The sequence below is a fragment of the Alexandromys fortis genome, unplaced genomic scaffold, assembly GCF_014885135.2.
Source record: "Alexandromys fortis isolate MF-2015 unplaced genomic scaffold, M_Fortis_MF-2015_v1.1 scaffold_146, whole genome shotgun sequence".
Taxonomy (NCBI): Eukaryota; Metazoa; Chordata; class Mammalia; order Rodentia; family Cricetidae; genus Alexandromys; species Alexandromys fortis.
Window position 1 is genome coordinate 264,374 of NW_026068042.1, and position 18,480 is coordinate 282,853.

At 51.1% G+C, this 18,480-nt stretch overlaps 3 protein-coding genes across 11 annotated transcripts in view; 1 reads left to right on the forward strand and 2 right to left on the reverse strand.

Annotated features, from left to right (window-relative positions):
- The window catches only part of Ino80e (INO80 complex subunit E), a 22,587-nt gene extending 20,233 nt beyond the window's left edge, over positions 1-2,354 (reverse strand). For 3 of the 4 annotated variants that reach the window (XM_050166095.1, XM_050166094.1, XM_050166096.1), the window contains exons 1-3: positions 1,478-2,354; positions 1,249-1,319; positions 1,007-1,059 (exon numbers count right to left, since the gene is read on the reverse strand). In XM_050166095.1, coding sequence (XP_050022052.1) covers positions 1,007-1,059; positions 1,249-1,319; positions 1,478-1,558 — 205 coding nt within the window. In that variant the 5' untranslated portion in view covers positions 1,559-2,354. The remainder of the gene's footprint in view (positions 1-1,006; positions 1,060-1,248; positions 1,320-1,477) is intronic. The other variant, XM_050166093.1, reaches the window with a different exon arrangement.
- On the forward strand, positions 2,350-5,402 carry Hirip3 (HIRA interacting protein 3; the record flags this gene model as incomplete). The annotated part of the gene is made up of 6 exons (XM_050166086.1): positions 2,350-2,487; positions 2,581-2,689; positions 2,938-3,764; positions 3,839-4,007; positions 4,087-4,185; positions 4,258-5,402. Coding segments are annotated over 6 exons (1,506 nt in total), but the record flags the coding sequence as incomplete, so codon positions are not given.
- The window catches only part of Taok2 (TAO kinase 2), a 19,477-nt gene continuing 6,231 nt past the window's right edge, over positions 5,235-18,480 (reverse strand). Inside the window, exons 9-19 of one of the 6 annotated variants that reach the window (XM_050166081.1) lie at positions 15,645-15,738; positions 15,477-15,558; positions 14,664-14,831; positions 14,260-14,526; positions 13,926-14,084; positions 11,842-12,207; positions 11,547-11,750; positions 10,994-11,233; positions 7,675-7,887; positions 6,533-6,715; positions 5,235-6,451 (exon numbers count right to left, since the gene is read on the reverse strand). In XM_050166081.1, coding sequence (XP_050022038.1) covers positions 5,933-6,451; positions 6,533-6,715; positions 7,675-7,887; positions 10,994-11,233; positions 11,547-11,750; positions 11,842-12,207; positions 13,926-14,084; positions 14,260-14,526; positions 14,664-14,831; positions 15,477-15,558; positions 15,645-15,738 — 2,495 coding nt within the window. In that variant the 3' untranslated portion in view covers positions 5,235-5,932. Of the gene's footprint in view, positions 6,452-6,532; positions 6,957-7,674; positions 7,888-9,090; positions 11,234-11,546; positions 11,751-11,841; positions 12,208-13,925; positions 14,085-14,259; positions 14,545-14,663; positions 14,832-15,476; positions 15,559-15,644; positions 15,739-18,480 lie in introns of those variants that run through there. The other 5 variants (XM_050166080.1, XM_050166083.1, XM_050166082.1 and 2 more) reach the window with 5 other exon arrangements.

The window sequence follows — 18,480 nt, forward strand, 5'->3', positions numbered from 1 at the left end:
AGGGGTGATGTGTGTGGAGGAGGTGGTGGTGGTGTCTGAGTGGTGGAGGGTAGGGGTGATGTGTGTGGAGGAGGTGGTGGTGTCTGAGTGGTGGGGGGTAGGGGTGATGTGTGTGGAGGAGGCGGTGGTGGCACAAGCATGAAATCCCGCACTGGGGAGCTGAGGGAGGACTGTGAGTTTGGGACCAACAAAAGCTACAAACGAAAAATACACTTCAAAAAAATGTCAAAAATGTTATGAAACTATAAAATTCAATGTTCACAAATAAAGTTCTAATAAAACAGCCATTTTGTTAATTAATATGCTGGCTACGGCCGCTTTCACGTAAACTATGAGGTTTGTTTCAGAGACAATATTTTACAAAACCAAAAATATTTTCTTGATCCTTTGCAAAGGAAATTTATCAACTTCTGTTATAATGTAATTATTACCCTTTAATCCTGTTTTACTTTTTATCAAACTGTCATTATCAGCTGCATGCCTTTAATTCCAGCACCTGGGAGGCAGAGGCAGGTGGGGCTCTATGAGGTCGAGGCCAGCCTGGTCTACAGAGTGAGTTCCAGGACAGCCAAGGCTACACAGAGAAAAGAAAGGAAAAAAAGAGAAAAGGGAGAGAGAAGGAAGGAAGGGAGGGAGGGAAGGAAGAGAGAGAGAGAAAGAGAGAAGAAAGAAGGAGGAAAAAAGGAGGAAGGCAAGCAGCAGCAGAGGGTAAACAATAAGACTTAAGAACTATTGGAGGGTCGGGTGGTGGCGCAAGCCTTTAATCCCCACACTCAGGAGGCTGAGGCAGGCGGATCTCTGTGAGTTTAAGGCTGATCTACAACAAGAGTTAGTTGCAAGATAAGCTTCAAAGCTACAGAGAAACCCTTTCTCGGAAAAAAAAAAATGCAAGAAACAAAAAACAACCAAAACTATTGAAGGGATTGCACCAGCTCCACATCCTAGGAGGACGGACCAGGCACAATCTGTTTGAAGCACCAGTATCTCATGTCTTGACTTTGCTCACCGGAAGAATCTTCATCCACATTCTCATACTGCAGAAGTCGGTCTAGAAGGAAACTGGGAGAAGTGGAAAAGAGAATTATTCTCATTTTAGTAATGTTCTCCGGCAAGACATCTATCTAGTTCCTCCTAGAAGGCCCACTGGATCCTCCATGGAGGACATGCATTTGTGGTCCTATTTCAGGATGGAGCCAGGAGGAGGATTCCCTAGGCGTAGCATCGCTCTTGTCCCTCAAGAAGCCTTACCTCTTGTCCCGGGAAACCTTCAGCAATTTCCTCTGTGCCTTCCTGAGCTCCTCCTGGAAGCACTCGTGTTCCTGTATCAGACAGGGCAGGTGCTGAGCCAAGAGCAATCCGTAAAATGCCCAGAACCCAAAGACATCTCTTCCTACCTACCCCCTTTACCACATGGGTAAACTGAGGTCATCTCAGCGCTAGGCCTCCCACTCCACAACCTCCTCACACCAGCACTCACGTAAATGAGAAACTTAAGCTTCCGCTTCAGGTTCCTGTATTTCTTTTTGTAGTCCACTTCGCCGTCCGCTGGTCCGTTCATGACCCGCCTGGGAGTATCGCCCCAGTGTGGAGTCCCGCTACCCAGAGCCAAATAGGCCCGGCCTCTTACACTTCCACTTCCGGAGACTTGGCAACGCTGTACGAAGCGGACTACAACTCCCGGCGTGCTCAGCGCGCAGAGCGCGTAATCACACCGTTGGCCGTCCAGGGAAAGACCTGAAAGCTACGCCGCTTCCAATGGCTTCGCGGTGCGCTGAGGTCACAGAGGAGCCGGACGCTGAAGGGCGGTTGATTCTAAACTGACTAAAGATTGGGAGCCATAAAAGAAAACCAGAAATGCATTGTGTTGGCGAGGATACCCATTCCCTTCTGCCTTCCGAAACCACAGAGACCTGACTTGGATATCCTGACCACAGAGCAGCGTGAAGAGTTGATTACGTTACAGCCAGAGATTTCCGGCGGCGAATTCGGCTTCTAATGAGAATTTTAATAAGTAGTTTTAGCAAAGAGCAGAAACTTCGAGACCCACCAACTGCTTAGGAAAAGCAAGATCTGGCAAAGTTCTCCGTCCCAGCGCTTGAACGGCGGAGGCCCAATGATCCCGCCCCTCAGGAGCGGCGTCACTGCGCGTGCGCAAACTGCTGTCAATCTCACTGAAGGCGGCCCGGAAGAAAAAAGGCGGGAGCTACCAATCCCCGGTGGCGCAAAATGGCGCCTGGAGATGAGATGCTGGAATTCACGCGCAGCTTCTTCTGAGGTTCCCCTGACCTCAGGTGCATAGGGTATTAAGAGTCTGGATTGGAAAGGGCAGGAGTCGGACTGTGACTCTGTCTTGACACGTGTCTTTGTAGCACGGTTACGCACGCCGTCGTGCGACAGCAATTTCTGACCCACGTGGGCCAGGATCACCTTGAACCTGAGAAGCAGGCATTGAAGCGGCTGGTGGAGGAGGAGCTGCTGAAGATGCAGGTGTGGGCGTGAGCCTGGGCCAGGAGAGACAGGGTTTGTTGCTGAGGGGTTGGGACAACCTTGGTTCGGTTTGCCCTCATGCTGCACCCACAGGCGGATGCTGGTACCAGGGAAGGAAAGCTAGACTTCATTAAAGTGAAGAGGTCTCCTGCTCCCGGCAGTGACCCAGAGGCAAAAAGGTTCCGCTTCAATTCAGAGTCAGGTTAGTGCCTTCTCCCCTGCATTTATCTGTGTGTGACTACAGCATCATTGGTTTATTGATAAGGCAGGGTGCATGTATTACATTGCACGGCAGTAAATGAGGGTCAGGGAGGCAGGGACCAGGTGGAACCATACACGCTGTGGTGCTCCCTGCTGTCCTTCACTCCTAACCAGAGTAGAGCTAAAGGTACCCTATCCTAAATGTAAGGAGCAGGAGGAACCTATCCTAGCCCCGTCCCCATATTCCAGACTCCAGCTCTACACCATCCAGTCCAGACTGCTCAGGATGTCCAACAAAGAACAGCACAACCAAGGAGAAGTCATGTTTGAGGAGAGCCGTAAAGAAAGCAGTTGAGAGCACAGATGAAGAACAGCAAACAGACCTGGCGGCCAAGATGGGATCAGAGAGCACTGAGGAGGAGGATGGGGGAAAGGAGCAGAAGGCTGGGGCTAAAAAGAAAGCTGGGACCAAGAACGAGCAAGCACCAAGCAAGGCTTCAGCCACTGAGCAGCAGGTTAGGGAAGAAAGTGGAAGCAGTGAAGAGGAGGCTATGCAGGGTAGAGCAAAGATGGGGGAAAGAACAGGTGCTAAACGCCACAAGGAAAGTGACGACAGTGACGAGGAGACCCTAGCCAAGAAGAAAGAGCACAGGGAACCCAGACAGAGGAGCAACAAAGGGAAGAGAATGAGCTCTAAGCAGAAAAGCCGGGCTGGGAGGCGAACTAGAGGCGCGGGAGACAGTGAGGAAGAGAAGGGAAAGGGGGCAGTAAGTAGTGGGGACAGCAGTGAGGAGGAAAACAGGAGCAAGACCGGGTCCCAGACTGAGAGCAGAAGGCAGAGTGCCAGCAGCGAGGACGGTGAGAGCAGCACGCAGGAGCCAGCAGCTGCTCAGGACACTACAGAGATAGGCACGCGAGACAGCAGTAATGGGGAGAGTGATGTGGAGAGGGAAGGGAGTGACTCCCCGGCAGGAGAGAGCACCAAAGAGGAGAGGAAGAACCGCTCCTCCAAGAAGAGCTCCAAGAAAGGCAAAGCACGAAGTTCTTCCTCAAGTCCAGAACACACAAGCCAGAAGGTGAGAGGGCATACCAGGTGGGTAGCCTCCACCAGGGGAAAGGCTGGGCCTTCAGCTGCAAATTCCTTTACTAGGCTAGGTCTCAACGCTGTGGAGAGGACCATCCAGCTGTGGTGAGACTAAAGCGTTATATTCGGGCTTGTGGTGCCCATCGGAACTACAAGAAGCTCCTGGGGTCCTGTCGCTCCCACAAGGAGCGCCTTAGTGTCCTCAGGACTGAGCTGGAAGCGCTGGGCATGAAGGGTGAGACTGGATGTGCCCAAGAGCTGCAGGAGGGCGTGGGCACTGGGGAAGAGAAGCTCATGAGCCACTTCTGCTCCAGGCACTCCTTCCTTGGAGAAGTGTCGGGCCCTGAAGGAGCAGCGAGAAGAGGCAGCTGAGGTGGCTTCCTTGGATGTTGCCAATATCATCAGCAGTTCGGGTAAGTAGTTTTCTCTTTAGGAAAGGAAGAGGCTGGGGGTCAGATAATTAATTTTCTTCCCCCACTTCCCAGGCCGACCACGAAGAAATAACGCCTGGAACCCTTCAGGGGAAGGAATTGCCCCAGGGGAGCTTTATCGCCGAACCCTGGATTCAGAAGACGAGCGACCACGCCAAGCACCTCCAGACTGGTCCCATATGCGGGGCATCATTAGTAGTGATGGTGAGAGTAGCTGAACTCCATGCTCCAGCAGGGACCCTGTCCTGCTATACAAAGAGCCTGTGGCATTGAAGCAGTCTCTTCAAAAGATACTATAGCCCCAAGGACCTAAGTTGTTGGCACAGTATTCAATTTTATGTTCTCTAAGGTTTGGGGGTTTCTGTTTTTAGAGTCAATAAAGTAATGTTTGTAATTACTTCATCTGAACTAGACCCTAACTCTCATGCCCCATCTTTTGGGATATAGCCCTTGCTACTAGCTAGTAGTCTCTTATGGATTCCCAGTTGCCCCAGTCCCTGGCCTGCCAGGCTGTATTGGAGGACACAGTTGTCCTTTCAGTGCAACCAAGTCTCTAGTCAAACTGGCCTGACCAAACGAAGCCTAATAATGGTAGAATATACGACTAACATCAACCAAGGCCTAGTTCTCAATCCCAGCACCCACTCACCTCCCCCACCCCCGGCTCAGTTCATCTTCTTTCCCCACACTGCCAGGGACTTTTAGCCTTCAAGAGGTAGGCATAGTAGATACGACTGACCAATCAGATCATGACAAACCTCTGCAGAATTCCATGTCCAGGCAGGCATCTAGTAAGAAACAGACATGGGGCTGCTGGGGAGTTTCTGTACCAAGATTTTCTGAGAAGCTTTGAACCCAAAGCAAAGCAGAAATAAAGGGTCAACAAGCTGATGATCTCCCAATCATATGTGCAGTCATTAAAATCATTAGAATTTTTAATCACACGACCCAGTTAAGTACAAGTAACACTATCACTTGCTACTCATCGGTCCTTCACACACACCTTAGACAGAAAGGGAGAAGTCCCAGGGTCTGTTAGAATAACCAACAGTTTATTAAAAGCTTGCCCTAGGGCTCTGTGCCAGCCCCATAGCTGAGAGGGGCTCCCCTGACTGCTCCCAGGCTTGGCAGCAGCCCTTTCCAAGGTCCTTCCCTTGTACCCTACCCCAGCCCTGACCCCAATTTAAAAAAAAAGACAAGACGGCACAGGACATCAGACAGCAACAGGAAAATGGTGAGACCCAGGCATCCTGACTTCAAGACCCCCAATCCTTCTGGAGGAAGGCCTCTTCCCATTCTCCTTGCCTTGGGCACCAGACCTGCCCTGCCATATCCAGGTCTGGGGACCCTGTTGTCCCCAGTTCATGGCCCCATCACAAGGGTTGTATAGTTCTCTGAATATAATATATCTAGACCCACCCTTCCCCTCCCCCAGGGGACCAGATGAATATTTGACACTCACAGTTCCACCTTTTGTAGGTGGTGATGGAGAGAGACCCTGGCACCATGGTGGGGAGGCAGGGCTCCTGGTCAGCCTTGGGGCACCAATGCCCAAGCTGGCCTGGGGTCACTGGCCAGCCCCAAGAAGCTCACGAGATGTGGAGGTCTGATGGGGAGCTGGAGCCAACATCCTGTCCCCACCCCCACTGGGTAGGCTGCAAGCCTGCCTGTAGGATCAGGCATTACCCACTCCCACCTTGCCCTATTCCTCAGCTCACCACCCTGCACTTCAGGAATAGAAGTGGGAGGAACCGTTGAGGATGTGGGAAGCAACACTGGTGCTTCGGCTCAGCGGCCCTGGTACTGCAGCAGGTGGGCCCACGTTCTCACTGCTGCTGCCCCCTGATGCCGCTCGCCTCAGGGGTTGAGGGCTGTTTCTTAGCAGTAGCAGAGCCCCTCCACGGGGTGTTCCACTCTGTGTTGGGGGCCCTAGCCAGTTTGGAGGCCCTGGAGGAGCCAGCAGAGCTGGCTGACGCCAAGCTGGTGGGGGCATGCCTGGTGGAGGAGGGCCGTGGCTCCAATGGGCCCCTGAACGGGGAACTGGACGGGAGGGCCAGGCAGGGGCTGGGGGTGGAGCAGGATAGCCTTGGGCAGCAGCTTCAGCTGGAATGCCCCCCAGTGCCATGCTGGAGAAGCCCAGCCTCATGCTCTCGGCATCAAAAGCCTCGATCTCACGGGCCTGCCGCTCAAGCAAACTTCGGATTCGCTCAGAACGCCCTGTTTGCAGGGCCAGCAGCTCTTCTTCCACCTGGGACGCCCAAAACAGGGGTGAGAGTACTGGAATGGAGAACCCGCTCTCCCTTTCCCAGTTGGGGGGCAAGCCCCTTACCCGTTGCTCTAGCAGTGCCCGCCTCAGTGCTACTCTCTGCTCCAGCTCCCTCAGCTCCCGCTCATGCTGACTCTCTGTGCGGATCTTGATCTTGCTCTGGTAAGCATTGAGGAGCTCCAGCTCCTGTTGGAGCTGCTGCCGCAGGGCCTGAAACTCTGCCTCTTGGGTCTCATCAAGCCGGAGCTGGAGGACAGGGAGGGGAAGGTTTAGGGACCTCCTCCTCTGTCCCCACTATCCTCCCCTGCCCCAGTAGGCCTGGGCCCTAAGGTGGCAAGGCGCGGCAGTCTCAACCTCTACCAGAATGGAAGATGGTCATACCCTGTGGACAGCAATTACACTTGCAGGAATCTATCCCCCAGGTATACTTGCACATGTGCTCCAAGTGTTCACGGAAGCGTTGTGATAGCAAAATGCTGGAAACAACCTAAATGTCCACCAATAAGGGATGGGTTAAATAAATTATGGTACAGCCATTCCATGGAAAACTCTATACTGTATAAAAAATGAGATATGTGATATGTATAGTGACATGGAATGATGTCCAAGAAATATTGGGTGGAAGGGAAGTCAGAAAACTATGTAAAGTCTGATTCCTTTGTGTTGAAAATTTGTATGTAATTTTCCAGATATGCATTGGAAACTATACAAGCTAATCACTACAGAATTACCTCTGAGAGGTAGGACTGAGTGAGAGTGGGGCCCTCCAGCTCTTTGGAGTCAGTGTGCATTTGAAGCAGCCCACTCCAGTGCTGTGTACAGTCTTCCTAGAGCAACCTTCCAGATTCCGGAAGTCTGAGTAAAAGGCCTGAGAGCCACACTCACAGTAATCTGCTCCCCTGCTCCCTGTTCACAAAAAGTAAACTCTGGTCCAGAAAAAAATATTACAGCCATTATTTTCCTTGGTGTTTCTTGGCAGAGCAGGCAGGATGACTTTGTTAAGACATTAGGAAAATAGTAAGGGAAGAAAATAAGACCACTGCAAAGAATACGAAATAAAACCACTATGAAGAACGTCAATAGTGAGAGCACACGAGTCTCCTAAGTCCAAAAATTCTGTTCACACCTCCCACCTTCCTTTGCCTCAACAACGTTTAAAGCAAAGGCCAACCTCCATAGTCTCCCTCCCAGACCCCAGGCCTCACCGCCTGTGAGCTGAGCATCTCTGAAATGGACTGGTCATACTGCTCGGCCAGGATCGCCAGCTTGCGGGTCTGTTCCTCCTTGAGCCGCTTAAGGAGGCTCTTGTGCTGAGCTTTGGGTGTGGTCTCCAGCAAGTGTGCCCGAAGAGCCTTGTATTGCCGAGTCTGGATCTTACACGTTTCCTGGAACTGCTTCTTGATCTGCAGCTCCTTCGACTGTGCAGTGAACGGATCAAAGGGAAATGGGGCAGGGAGAAGGAGGAAGAAGAGGAACACGAGGGGAAAGGAGAAAGAGGAAGGAGACAGAAGCAGAGACAGGGAGAGGGAGAGAAACAGAAAACATGTTAGACAGAGGGGGCAGGGGGAGCTGTACACAGACAGACATGGAGAGATGGAACTGTTGAGATGAAGAAAGGCTCCATGGGCAAGAGAGGCGGAGAAACGGGAGGTTCGGAGAGTACATCAGAGGTGCATGGGCATCACAGGAAGGAATGGAAGATCTTAGACAGGGAACTCAGAGTCTAAGAGGATTGAGGACACAAAGAAGCTCTGCTCATGCAAAGAGGGAGGGAGAAAAATCACCCCGAGACAGAAGCATGTGACCAAATGTTTAAGGAATGTAAAGACTGAGTGAGACCGAGGTACACACAACACTGATGAAAGGGCAACACGACAAAGGGCAGGCAGAGGAAGGCCCGGGTCCAGCACCTCAGGGAAGGCAGGAAGAAGTGCTGTGCTGGGGGCTGGGTTAGAGGTCACCCCATATCAGGCCACAGAAAGGAAAGGGCAGCAGGGGGTGGCCAGAAAAGGTCTGAGAAGTTCCACTGAGAGCAGCTGCCACCCTGCCCTGACCAGATCCACTCATTACTAGCCCAGCCCAACATACTTAGCCCCCAGTCCAAGTCCACAGTAATCCCAGGCCTCTAGTTTGCACATGCTACCTAGTCCCACCTCACCACCCTCAACTGCTGTCCCAGCCCCCAACCCTGTGACTAATGCCTGATCCAGCTGATAGACGCAGTTCCAAATCATGTTCACAGTAAAGGAAGGGGCAAAGTGACCAAAAGACTTTAACCTTAGGTACTCTCTGCAAAGGTCCCACAGCGGGAACTATGAGGTCAGGAAGGTCTGTGGAAGTTCCACAGGGCTCACTGCCCAGAGCTGTTTGTGGTCATGGTGCAATGAAGCTATGAAGGCAGAGGATGAGGCTGAGGAGTGAGAGGAGTGAAGACAACGGAGATGGGGTGAAGAGTCATGGAGCTGAGGGCCAAGGGTCCAGATTCGGGGCAAACCAGGGAGGCTAGGCGGCAGGACAAAGCAGACAGAGGCAGCCTGGGCCAAAGGTATAGTTCCGCTCAGATATTTTATTTGTGTTTTTCGTTTTTTCTTTTTCTTTTTTTTTCTTTTTTCTTTCCTTCTTTCTTTTTTTTTTTTTTTTTTTTTTTTTTTTTTTTTTTTTTTTTTTTTTTTTTTTTTTTTTTTTTTTGTGGAGGGGGAAGGGGACAGGTTGGAAGGGAGACAGAAAAACAAAATCAGAGGGGAAAAAAAACCCCATGACTTCCCTCCCTGCCACCCCTGGCCCCAGGCCTGAGCCGATGAGGGTGAGGATGAGCACACACACAGCAGGGCAACAGCAATAACTTAGGGGGTGGGGAAACACAGAGTGTCATTTCTGGACTCCACAGTAGAGGAGGCTGCCTGACTACAGATCTCTGGGGCCGGGACCGGACCTGGGGAAATATACTGAGGAAGAAAGGTCAGAGGGGAGGAGAGGCCGGGGGATTGGAGAAACTTCACTGAGTTGCAGGAGATAAAGTGCTCAATGCCCTAAGTTTGGGTGGAGGGTTAGAACTGGTTACCTCCAGGGAGGCAGGGCCCTGCGGGTCTGAGATCTCCGTCCACCCACAGTCCCTGGTGGTAGCTGTCGGGAAGCAGAGAGCCCAAGACGGCGCTGGCTGCGTGGTAGCAACCGAGGGATCCGACTGGGCCTTTCACCCTTAAGCAGGCCCCAGCTGGCTAGTGTGTGAAGAGCCCAGGGGGGCAAGCAAGAGGCTAATCTGTGGCTAGCCCGTGCTAGGCGCCAGTTCCAGCCCTTGCACAGAGCCCAAACTCTTGCCAATAGAGCGAGTGGGTGTTGAGTAGTGCGAGGATTTCCCTGACGGGGCCAAGGGACAGGTAGTCGGCTTCGGAAACCATTCTTGTTGGTCTTGGGGTACAGCGCAAACAGTCCCCGGTCTCCCACGGCCCCACAGCCCTGTAGGGCCCGAAAGGCCATGGGCGACAGGCGTAGCAGAACCCGCAACCAGAGTCGAGAGATGCCTCGACGAATCTGAGGGCCTTGCTGCCGTACCCATTTGCCCCCAGCTGCCACAGCTGCCAGAGGTAAAGCCAGGCTGGGCCAAGCTAGGAGCCAGGCAGCCCCAAGGCCCAGAGGCACACCCATAAGGCCTCGGCGCCAGCTCAGGCTAAGGACAGCCCCCAGTGCAGTGCCCTGAGCCAGGAGAAGGAACAGGCTGGGGGGCAGGTGTAGGGCTGTACAAAGGAACAGGTAGGAGGCCCCCAGGCCTACTAGTCCTACCTCAAGGGCCAGCAGTGCTGCCTGCAAGCCACCCCCACCTTGGGCTGCTAGCAGTGGGAGTAGCAGCAGCAGGAGTAGGGGCAGGAGGCCTGAGGAGGACCCCACAGCAAAGGAGAGGCCGGCCAGGAGGCCATGAGATAGGAGTCCAGGGAGCTGGCTAATAGGGGACTGTCTCAGATGTGATGGGGGTGGTTCTGGAGGGATATCTGGGGAAGGACAACCATCTCCAGGATCCCTGGGGGTTCCAATAGGAGCTCCTCCCTCCTCTTCCTCCTCCTCCTCCTCTGGGACTGGAGTCAGAACAGGACCCTGGACCCAGCCAAGCTTGAACTCCACATCCACAAGGTTCCCAACCTCCTTCCCCCACAAACTCCATGCTCCATCCTCTTCCTGGCCAATAATACTTCTCTCCTGGGATGCCGTTGATGGGACTCTAATCTCCTTCATCTCCTCAGATATATCCCAATCTTCCTCATCAACCAGACTCCTATGTTTTTGTGGGCTGGAACTAAAGGTTCCCATTTCTTCCCCCAGAATCCTCTGCTCCTCTGGCTCCAAGGTGGCCCCTTCCTTTCCCAGAATCCTTCTCTCTGGCACTGCTTCCTCCTCCTCTCCCAGCATCCTTTGGTCCAGGATTGCCTCCTGGCCAGATGAGCAGGGCTGCTCTTCACTAGGGGTGCCTGTGCTGAGTGGTCCCAGAGCCCCAGTAGCAGGGAGGCCCATGGGTAGCTGGCCTGCACGTACTTTGAGGCTCTTGGGTTGCTGGCGAACCTGGGCCGCGTGCTTCTGCCGCAACTCTTGCTCCCGTCGCTTGTTGTACTCCAGCTGGTTGCCTAGCTCTGTCTGGTGCTGGAGGCGGGTTAGTTCAGCACGTGTACGCTGGACAGCTTGGAGCTGCCGAAGCTCCAGCTCTCGGGTAGCCTCGTGTTGCCGCAACAGCAGAGCACACTCCAAGTCTTTCTGTGTCTGTTTCTTGTTCAGGTCCTAAGGCAGAAAACAGGCAGGACCCACAGCCCAGTCAGGGAGCCTTCTTGGTACTGAAGAATTAAGAGCACAGATTCCTTAGCGGAGAGTCGGGGAGGTGAGGAGTGTAAGCTCTCGGTTGGCCTAGGAAAGGGACATCTAAGGACATCCTAGCAAGGTCCAGTAGAGATGGAAAACTGGAAGAATGCTGAAAAAAGCCAAACCAAAACACTAGGAAAGCAGAGAAGAAAGAAGACATTAGCAAGGCAAATGAAGAGAAGAAAGGTGCTAGGATCCTGGACTGTGAGAAGAAGGGCAGGTGGGCCAGGTCTACCTCTCGGAGCAGGTCCTGGTCTAGGCTGTGTCTAGCCAGTAGCATCTTGCGCTTGTATTGGCGACACTGCAGTTCAAAGTACTGGCGTTGTCTCCGCAGCAGCCCCGCCTCCTCTTCTGCCTGGCACTGTTGCAACTGCTCCTTCTGCCTCAATAGCCACTCAGCCTTCTCTCGTTTGGGTGTGCTAGGGTTCTCCTGGAGCTCCTGGGAAGGGCATTGGGGGAAAGGGTTAAGGCCTGCCATTGTCCTGCCTACCTGATGGCCCTTGGCTCACCCAAGGCAGATCTGGTCAAACCTCCTTTAACTGCTCCTTCCGAAGCTTATAGGTTCTCTTCTGTGCCTCCAGCAGGGCAGCCAGCTCCTTCTTCTGCTGCCCCAGGATGTGCTGCTGGAACTTCCGCTCCTCGGCCTGGGCAGCTCTGGCTTCTTTTTCACCAATAGCCTGGTGCCTCCGGGCCAACTTCTCAGCTTCAGTCCCAAAGCCAGCCCGTTGTGCCTCAAGCTCCCGCTGCAGCCGCCCACTGTGCTCCTCCCGTTCGCCCCTCAGACGGGACTCCAGGGCCAGCAGCTGCTTCTGGTGCTGACGCCGCATCCGCTTATAGCCACTCAGTTGCTCCCGCAGGGCTGAGTCCTGCTCATGCTCCTGGATCTGACGACTGACCTAGAGTAGGAGGAAGAATAAACAGTGGGACTCAGTCCTAGCCCCCATTTCACTTATACAGATATGGTGAAGAATAAGGTTTCACTATTATTAAATATCTTCCCTACACTTAAACTCTCTGAATCTATTTCCTCAACTGAATAATTATCTGCCTCATGGGTTGGTGTAGTGGACTGAGAAGATAAAAACTGGTAAGTACAGGTCCTGGTGCAAAAGTAGGTACAGCTTAGATAAGTGCAAAAGAATGAATCCGATACACCTGGGCTCAGGTCCCAGCTCTGTCCATTATTATCATTTAACCTCAAGTACGCTAACCTCTCAAACCACCAACTCTCATCTGTGACACAGGCCAACAATTGTACTGAACAGACAAGTGCAATACATACAGAAAAATGAACCAGTGGGAGCTGGCTAGCATCTTCCCTTCAGCAAACACTACTGAGGGTCTACCATGTTCCAGGTACTAAGCCAGATTCTGAGTCCTGATATGTTAGTTCAAGATCTCTGGCTCCAACCTCTGGTCTCACGTTAACTGTTCTATCAGTGGCTCTGAAGCTAGTCCAGGTCACCAAGGCCCAGGAAAATCAGCTTTTTCTGCACAGAATGACAAGGCAACAGCAGCTCTAGAGTGGTCCTAGCAACCCACCATCCCTCCTGGCCAGGCACAAGCAAAAGCTTGAAAAACGCATTAGACTTGCTCAGTGGCCTCTAAGGGAATTGTTGGTGCTCAAATACATCCCAAACTGGAATGCCACTTAAGGTTTTATCAAGAGCACAAACAGAAAACTATGTTTTATGAAAAGCCTGAACTTACTGGGCATGGTAACACACGACTATAAATCCCAGGACTTGGGAATCTAATGCAGAAGGATCACAAGTTCAAGGCTGAGCTACTAGTAGAACCTATCTCGATAAGCAAACAAACACTTTTTGTCCCCTATGAATTGAGAAAAGTGAGATTCTAGAAGACTAAGATGCTATTTACACAAACAGAACCCCACCCAAAGGTGCCTGGGCAAGTATGTTGGGCAAACAGCAGCCTCAATTCCTAAATGGGATTCAACCCTTTCCCTCCCAGGTAAAGCTGGAAAGATTAAACATAAGCATGTGCGTGGGCCTGAAAACAGTCACTAACATGAGGCAGATCTCTGAACCCTGCCCCTGCACTCTGAAGCACTGAATCTAGTAAACCTGCACATTGCCACCAGGAGCACCACAGCAGGAGACACATGCCTGCGCAGGCATGTAAAGCACCTGAGCAGCCAGAGCTCAGGAAGGTCTCCACAGCTGTTATTTCAACAAGGCCTGAAAACAGCAACAGTTCGCTAGGCTAAGAATACCCAGAACAGGCAATGTGACTAAACAGTCTGCTGGGAAAGGGAGCAGGCAAAGACAGCAGCAAAGTGAGGGGGGAATCTTGATGTAAATCATGTGTCACAGGGAGAAAGTAATTTCTGGACTTCTGTCTGATGTATCCAGGTAACAGAAAAAAAGACTATTAAAGAAGTTGAGTGAGGCCGGGCAGTGGCGGCGCACGCCTTTAATCTCAGCACTCAGGAAACAGAGGCAGGCAGATCTCTGAGTTTGAGGCCAGCCTGGTCTACAGAGCTAGTGCCAGGACAGGCTACAAAGCTACACAGAGAAACCCTGCCTTGAAAAACCCAAAGGAAAAAAAAAAAAAAAACCCTGAGTGAGGTTGGCCACACTTCCACACTTACCAGGGAGGCAGTACGGATGGTGGCGAAGTGGTCCCGGTTACGGCAATAAGCCCGGCGGCGAGCAGAAGAGGTGGTGGAGGTGGGAGGGGCTGCAGGTGGTTGGAGTGGACCCGGGCTCATTTCTGGCTGGTAGGGATCATCATATAGGTTATCTGAGCCCTAGAAAAAGGGAAGAAAGAGGGGATGCCCAAAGTTCAGGTGCCAGTGAACCCCAGAGAGATACCTAAGGAGACCCATCCAGGCTGACATGAGAATAGGGACCTAGTCAGCTCCTCAGCAAAACAGCTCCAACTTGGCCTCTTGCCTCCCAAGCTGCTCAGGGTGAGCTGCATACCGGTAGCCTGTGGATGGTGGAGCTGTGGGAAGTGACTGTATGCTCCCCCTCCTGCATCATGGCCATCTCTCGGGCTTCAGGGCCTTCCTCTTCCTCTTCTTCCTCCTCCTCTTCCTCCTCTTCCTCCTCCTCCTCATTGTCTGAGGCATCTGCTAGGCTGTTGACTGAGCTGCTTTGGCTGGAGGCGCTGATGGACATGCTGGGCACCGAGTGGCTACTTTCTAGACTGGTTAGTGTCCCGGCTCGGTGCATGTAGGGTTCTGCTTCCTGCGAACAGGGTGTGAGCTGTTGGGCAGTGAAAGGGAAGGACAAGAATGTGGAGTAGCACGAGGAAAGAAGGTGCAGACAGGTGGGGAAGAAGGGCCAAGCCCAGTATGGGGAGTTGTCAGGACAAGCTAGGTCACCTCCTCTTCCTCTGGGGCCTCAGCACCAGGGCCATTGGGTGCCTCTTGGAATAGTATCTTCTTCATCTTCCGATACTGCAGATTATCCAATTCCCGTACAGCATCCTTGGTCCTCTGGATTAGGTCCATGATGACTGTGGGTGGCCGCTCCCGGAGCACAAAGCGGTGCTAGGGAAACAGAACACCTGAGATCTGCTGTCAGTCCTCCCCATCCCTCTAGATCCCAGGCCTCTCGGTATCTCCTGGCCCGAGGCCATGCCTACCGCAGCTGGATGCTCACCTTTGTCTCATCCCTGTTTCTCACAGTAACTGTCTAACTACCCCGACAGCTCCATTTCTCCAGGCATCACTGATAGGTAAGGTATTAAGGAGACCCCAATCTAGTTTCGCGTACCAAAGGCTAAATGCTTTTGGAGGTATCACATAACCTCTTCAGGCCCTCAAAAGTTACCCTTTATAAAACCAGGAGGTCAATCTAGGAGTCTGTTAGTCCCAACTAGGGCTTCTTAAAGGACACTTTGGGTCTGTGAAAGGAATGAGGTTTCTCCAGTTTGGAAAACTTAAAAACATCTCAGGGAGATCATACATTTATCCATGATCTTTGACTAAGGAAAATGTGAAAACAAATTACTACTTAAATTAAGATAGTATGGCAGATAAAATCTAGCAAAACACAGGGGCCTTGAGGCATCAAGGCCTGGGGCAAAATTTATAAAGGAAGATTCCTGGATGAAGAATTGGGACTCACTGACCCACATTTTCTGCGGCTCTACCAGCTACTGTTCCAGAACACTTAGGCCAGGGAGTGCTCACCTTCAGAAGAACCTCTGAGGTTGGTCTATCTTGAGGGATTTTCTGAAGACAGGAGTCAACAAAATTCCGGAAGTACTCAGACCTGACATCCCAGGAAGAATGAGATAGCAGGCATAAGCCAAGCAGCTAAACCCCAGAACCCCTTGGCCCAAGAAGCCCAGTCCTTACCAGTGTCCTGACTGGAGAGCAGGGGACTCGTTCTGTGCAATGTGGTATAAGGCACTCATTGCATTCATGTTAAACAGTGGTGGCTTCCGCTCCGCTACAGAAAGGACAAAGGAAGAAGGTGAGAAGAGGTAGATGATCAGAAACTAGAAGGGAACTCAAAAACAGCATGGGTTCAAATCCCATCTCCCTAGCTTCCTTCCTGCTTGACTTTGAGCAATTCCCGATCCTGCTGAGTCTTAATTTGCTCTCAGTAAAATGTAATACCCATCCTATCTGCTGCACGCGGGCAGAGGAAGGATTAGAGAAAACAGCAAAAAGGCATAAAGAAGCACACTCAAATTATCAGAGAACAAAACCTACCAGTGTGGGAAAGAAAAAAAACCAGAGACATGTTCTGTGTTCAAGAAACTTCCAGTCTAAAATTAACTAAACAAGCAACACTAGACAGAGCTAGAAATGTATCTTAGTGGTAGAATACTTGCTTAGCATGTGCCAGGCTCTAGATTTGATTCCCAGAACCATCAAAACAAAACCAGTAACACCAAGTTAACATTGTTAATTGTGGTATGAGGGGAAACACATAAACGGTTAGGAAACTAAGGAGAGGTGTTTAGAAAAGGGAATACTGGCAGTAGCTCTAAGAGGAACTCCTTCTAGCCCAGAGAAATGTTTTTATTTTGTTTTTTTGAGACAGGGTTTCTCTGTACGTCTCTGACTATTTTAGAACTAGCTCTGTAGCTGGGCAGTGGTGACGCATGCCTTTAATCCCAGCACTTGGGAGGCAGAGGCAGGCAGATCTCTGTGAGTTCAAGGCCAGCCGGGTCTACAAGAGCTAGTTCTAGGACGGACACCAAAGCTACAGAGAAACCCTGACTCAAAAAGAAAAAGAAAAAAGAAGAAGAAACACCAGCTCTGTAGACCAGGTTGGGCTCAAACTCAATACAGATCCAGCTGCCTCTATCTCCCAATGCTTGGATTAAAGGCATGAGCCGTCACCACCTGGTTGGTTAGCTGTTTTTTGATCTAAATAGTGATTTCAAAAACTTACTTGCCAACAATAATTACAAGAATATAAAAATTTGCAGTCTTTCTTTAAGAATCAGATATGGGGGCTGGAGAGATGGTTCAGCAGTTAAGAGCTGTTCTTTCAAAGGACCCAGGTTCAATTCCCAGCATTCATATGGCAGCTCACAACTGTCTATAATTCCAGTTCTAGGAGATCTGACACCTTCACACCAATGCACATAAAATAAGGTTAAATAAATTATGGGGAAAAAAAAGAATCAGATATGGTAAAATGGAGTCTATCCCTATATAACAATGAGTAGGAACTAAGCAATAGTGGTCCTCTATAGGAATGGTGGCCTCCAGCTTGTCCTGCCTCCTCCAACACCAATCCAGACACTGAATACTGGCTGCCCTTTCTCTTTCCTGTCTTTTTTCCCCCCTTTCCTGCCTTTCTTTTTTTTTCTCTCTCTCTCCATTTCTTCCTTCCTTTCTTTTTAATAATTTATTTTTATGTGCATTGGTGTTTTGCCTACATGTATGTCTATGTGAAGATGCCAGATGCTCTGGAGCTGGAGTTACAGACAGTTTTGAGCAGCAATGTGGTTGCTAGGAATTGAACCCAGGTCCTCTGGAAGAGCAGCCAGTGCTCTTAACTGCTGAGCCATCTCTCCAGCCCTACTGGCTGTCATTTCTAATGAGGCTTTCACTAGGGAGAACCTGTGTATCCACATCTCTACAAAATCTAGGAATACAGTAGACAGCTCGTCTCTATGACCTATTCCACACATTTCACCACCTATCTGGCCATGGCCTCAGAGGGCACAAGTACAACTTACTCTCTGATGGCAGGCACAAGCTCCTAACATGCTCCACATGGCAGAGCCCACATAGGAAAGAGGAAGCAGAGGCTCTAGCCTGGTATAAGATAGCTTCGGTTTAGGAGGCCACAGGAAGCCACTGATGGCTCTGACCAGGGATTGAAATGACTGCACTGAGCATAGACAGACCTCCTTGGCATGAGTATATCACAGACTATTAAGTAGAGACTGGCTGCCAGGTAGTGGCGGCACACACCTCTAATCCTAGCACTCAGGAGGCAGATCTCTGAGTGTGAGGCCAGCCTGTGTGTGTGTGTGTGTGTGTGTGTGTGTGTGTGTGTGTGTGTGTGTTATTGGGGGTGGGTGTAGAGGGGTCGATGACTGGTAGAGGAAAGATCTCTGCAGGAAGCAATCAGTAAAAACTACTCTTTCTTGGACTGGTGTTGTACTGGAAGTCTTACAAGCTTTACACCTTAGACAACTGCTTTGGTAGTGCAAAGAGATATGCAAAGAGAGCACCAACATGGCTCTGAGGCCTAACTCACTGGGCCTAACTTTTGGGACCTGTCAACTCACTCCTCTGCATTACACACGTAGTTCCAAAAGCTAGTCTCAGTTCCTCAGGCCTGCTCACCCTCTCAGCTTCTACAACACTGCTTTCTGTCTGGAACGCTCTACCCTGCATCTTTCTAGCAGTTCTTTGTCTTGCAGGTTTGTTTAAACATTTCTATTACACACAGGGCTTCCTTAGCCCCTAAACTAGGCCAAGTTTTGGCTCCGTTCCACTCCTGGAGCTTCTACACTCTTATCCCATTGACAGAAAACATGTCTAGCTTTCCCTACTTGAATGCAGTTTTAACGAAGGCAGGAATTTTACCACTGTACCCCCAGAACCCAGAACACTGGGCACTTAAAACAGATTTAGAATCCAGGGAGTGGGCAAGAGGCAAGAACTATTAGAAAATTTTTAGGTATAAGAATTGACGGGGGGGGGGGGGGGGGGGGGGGGG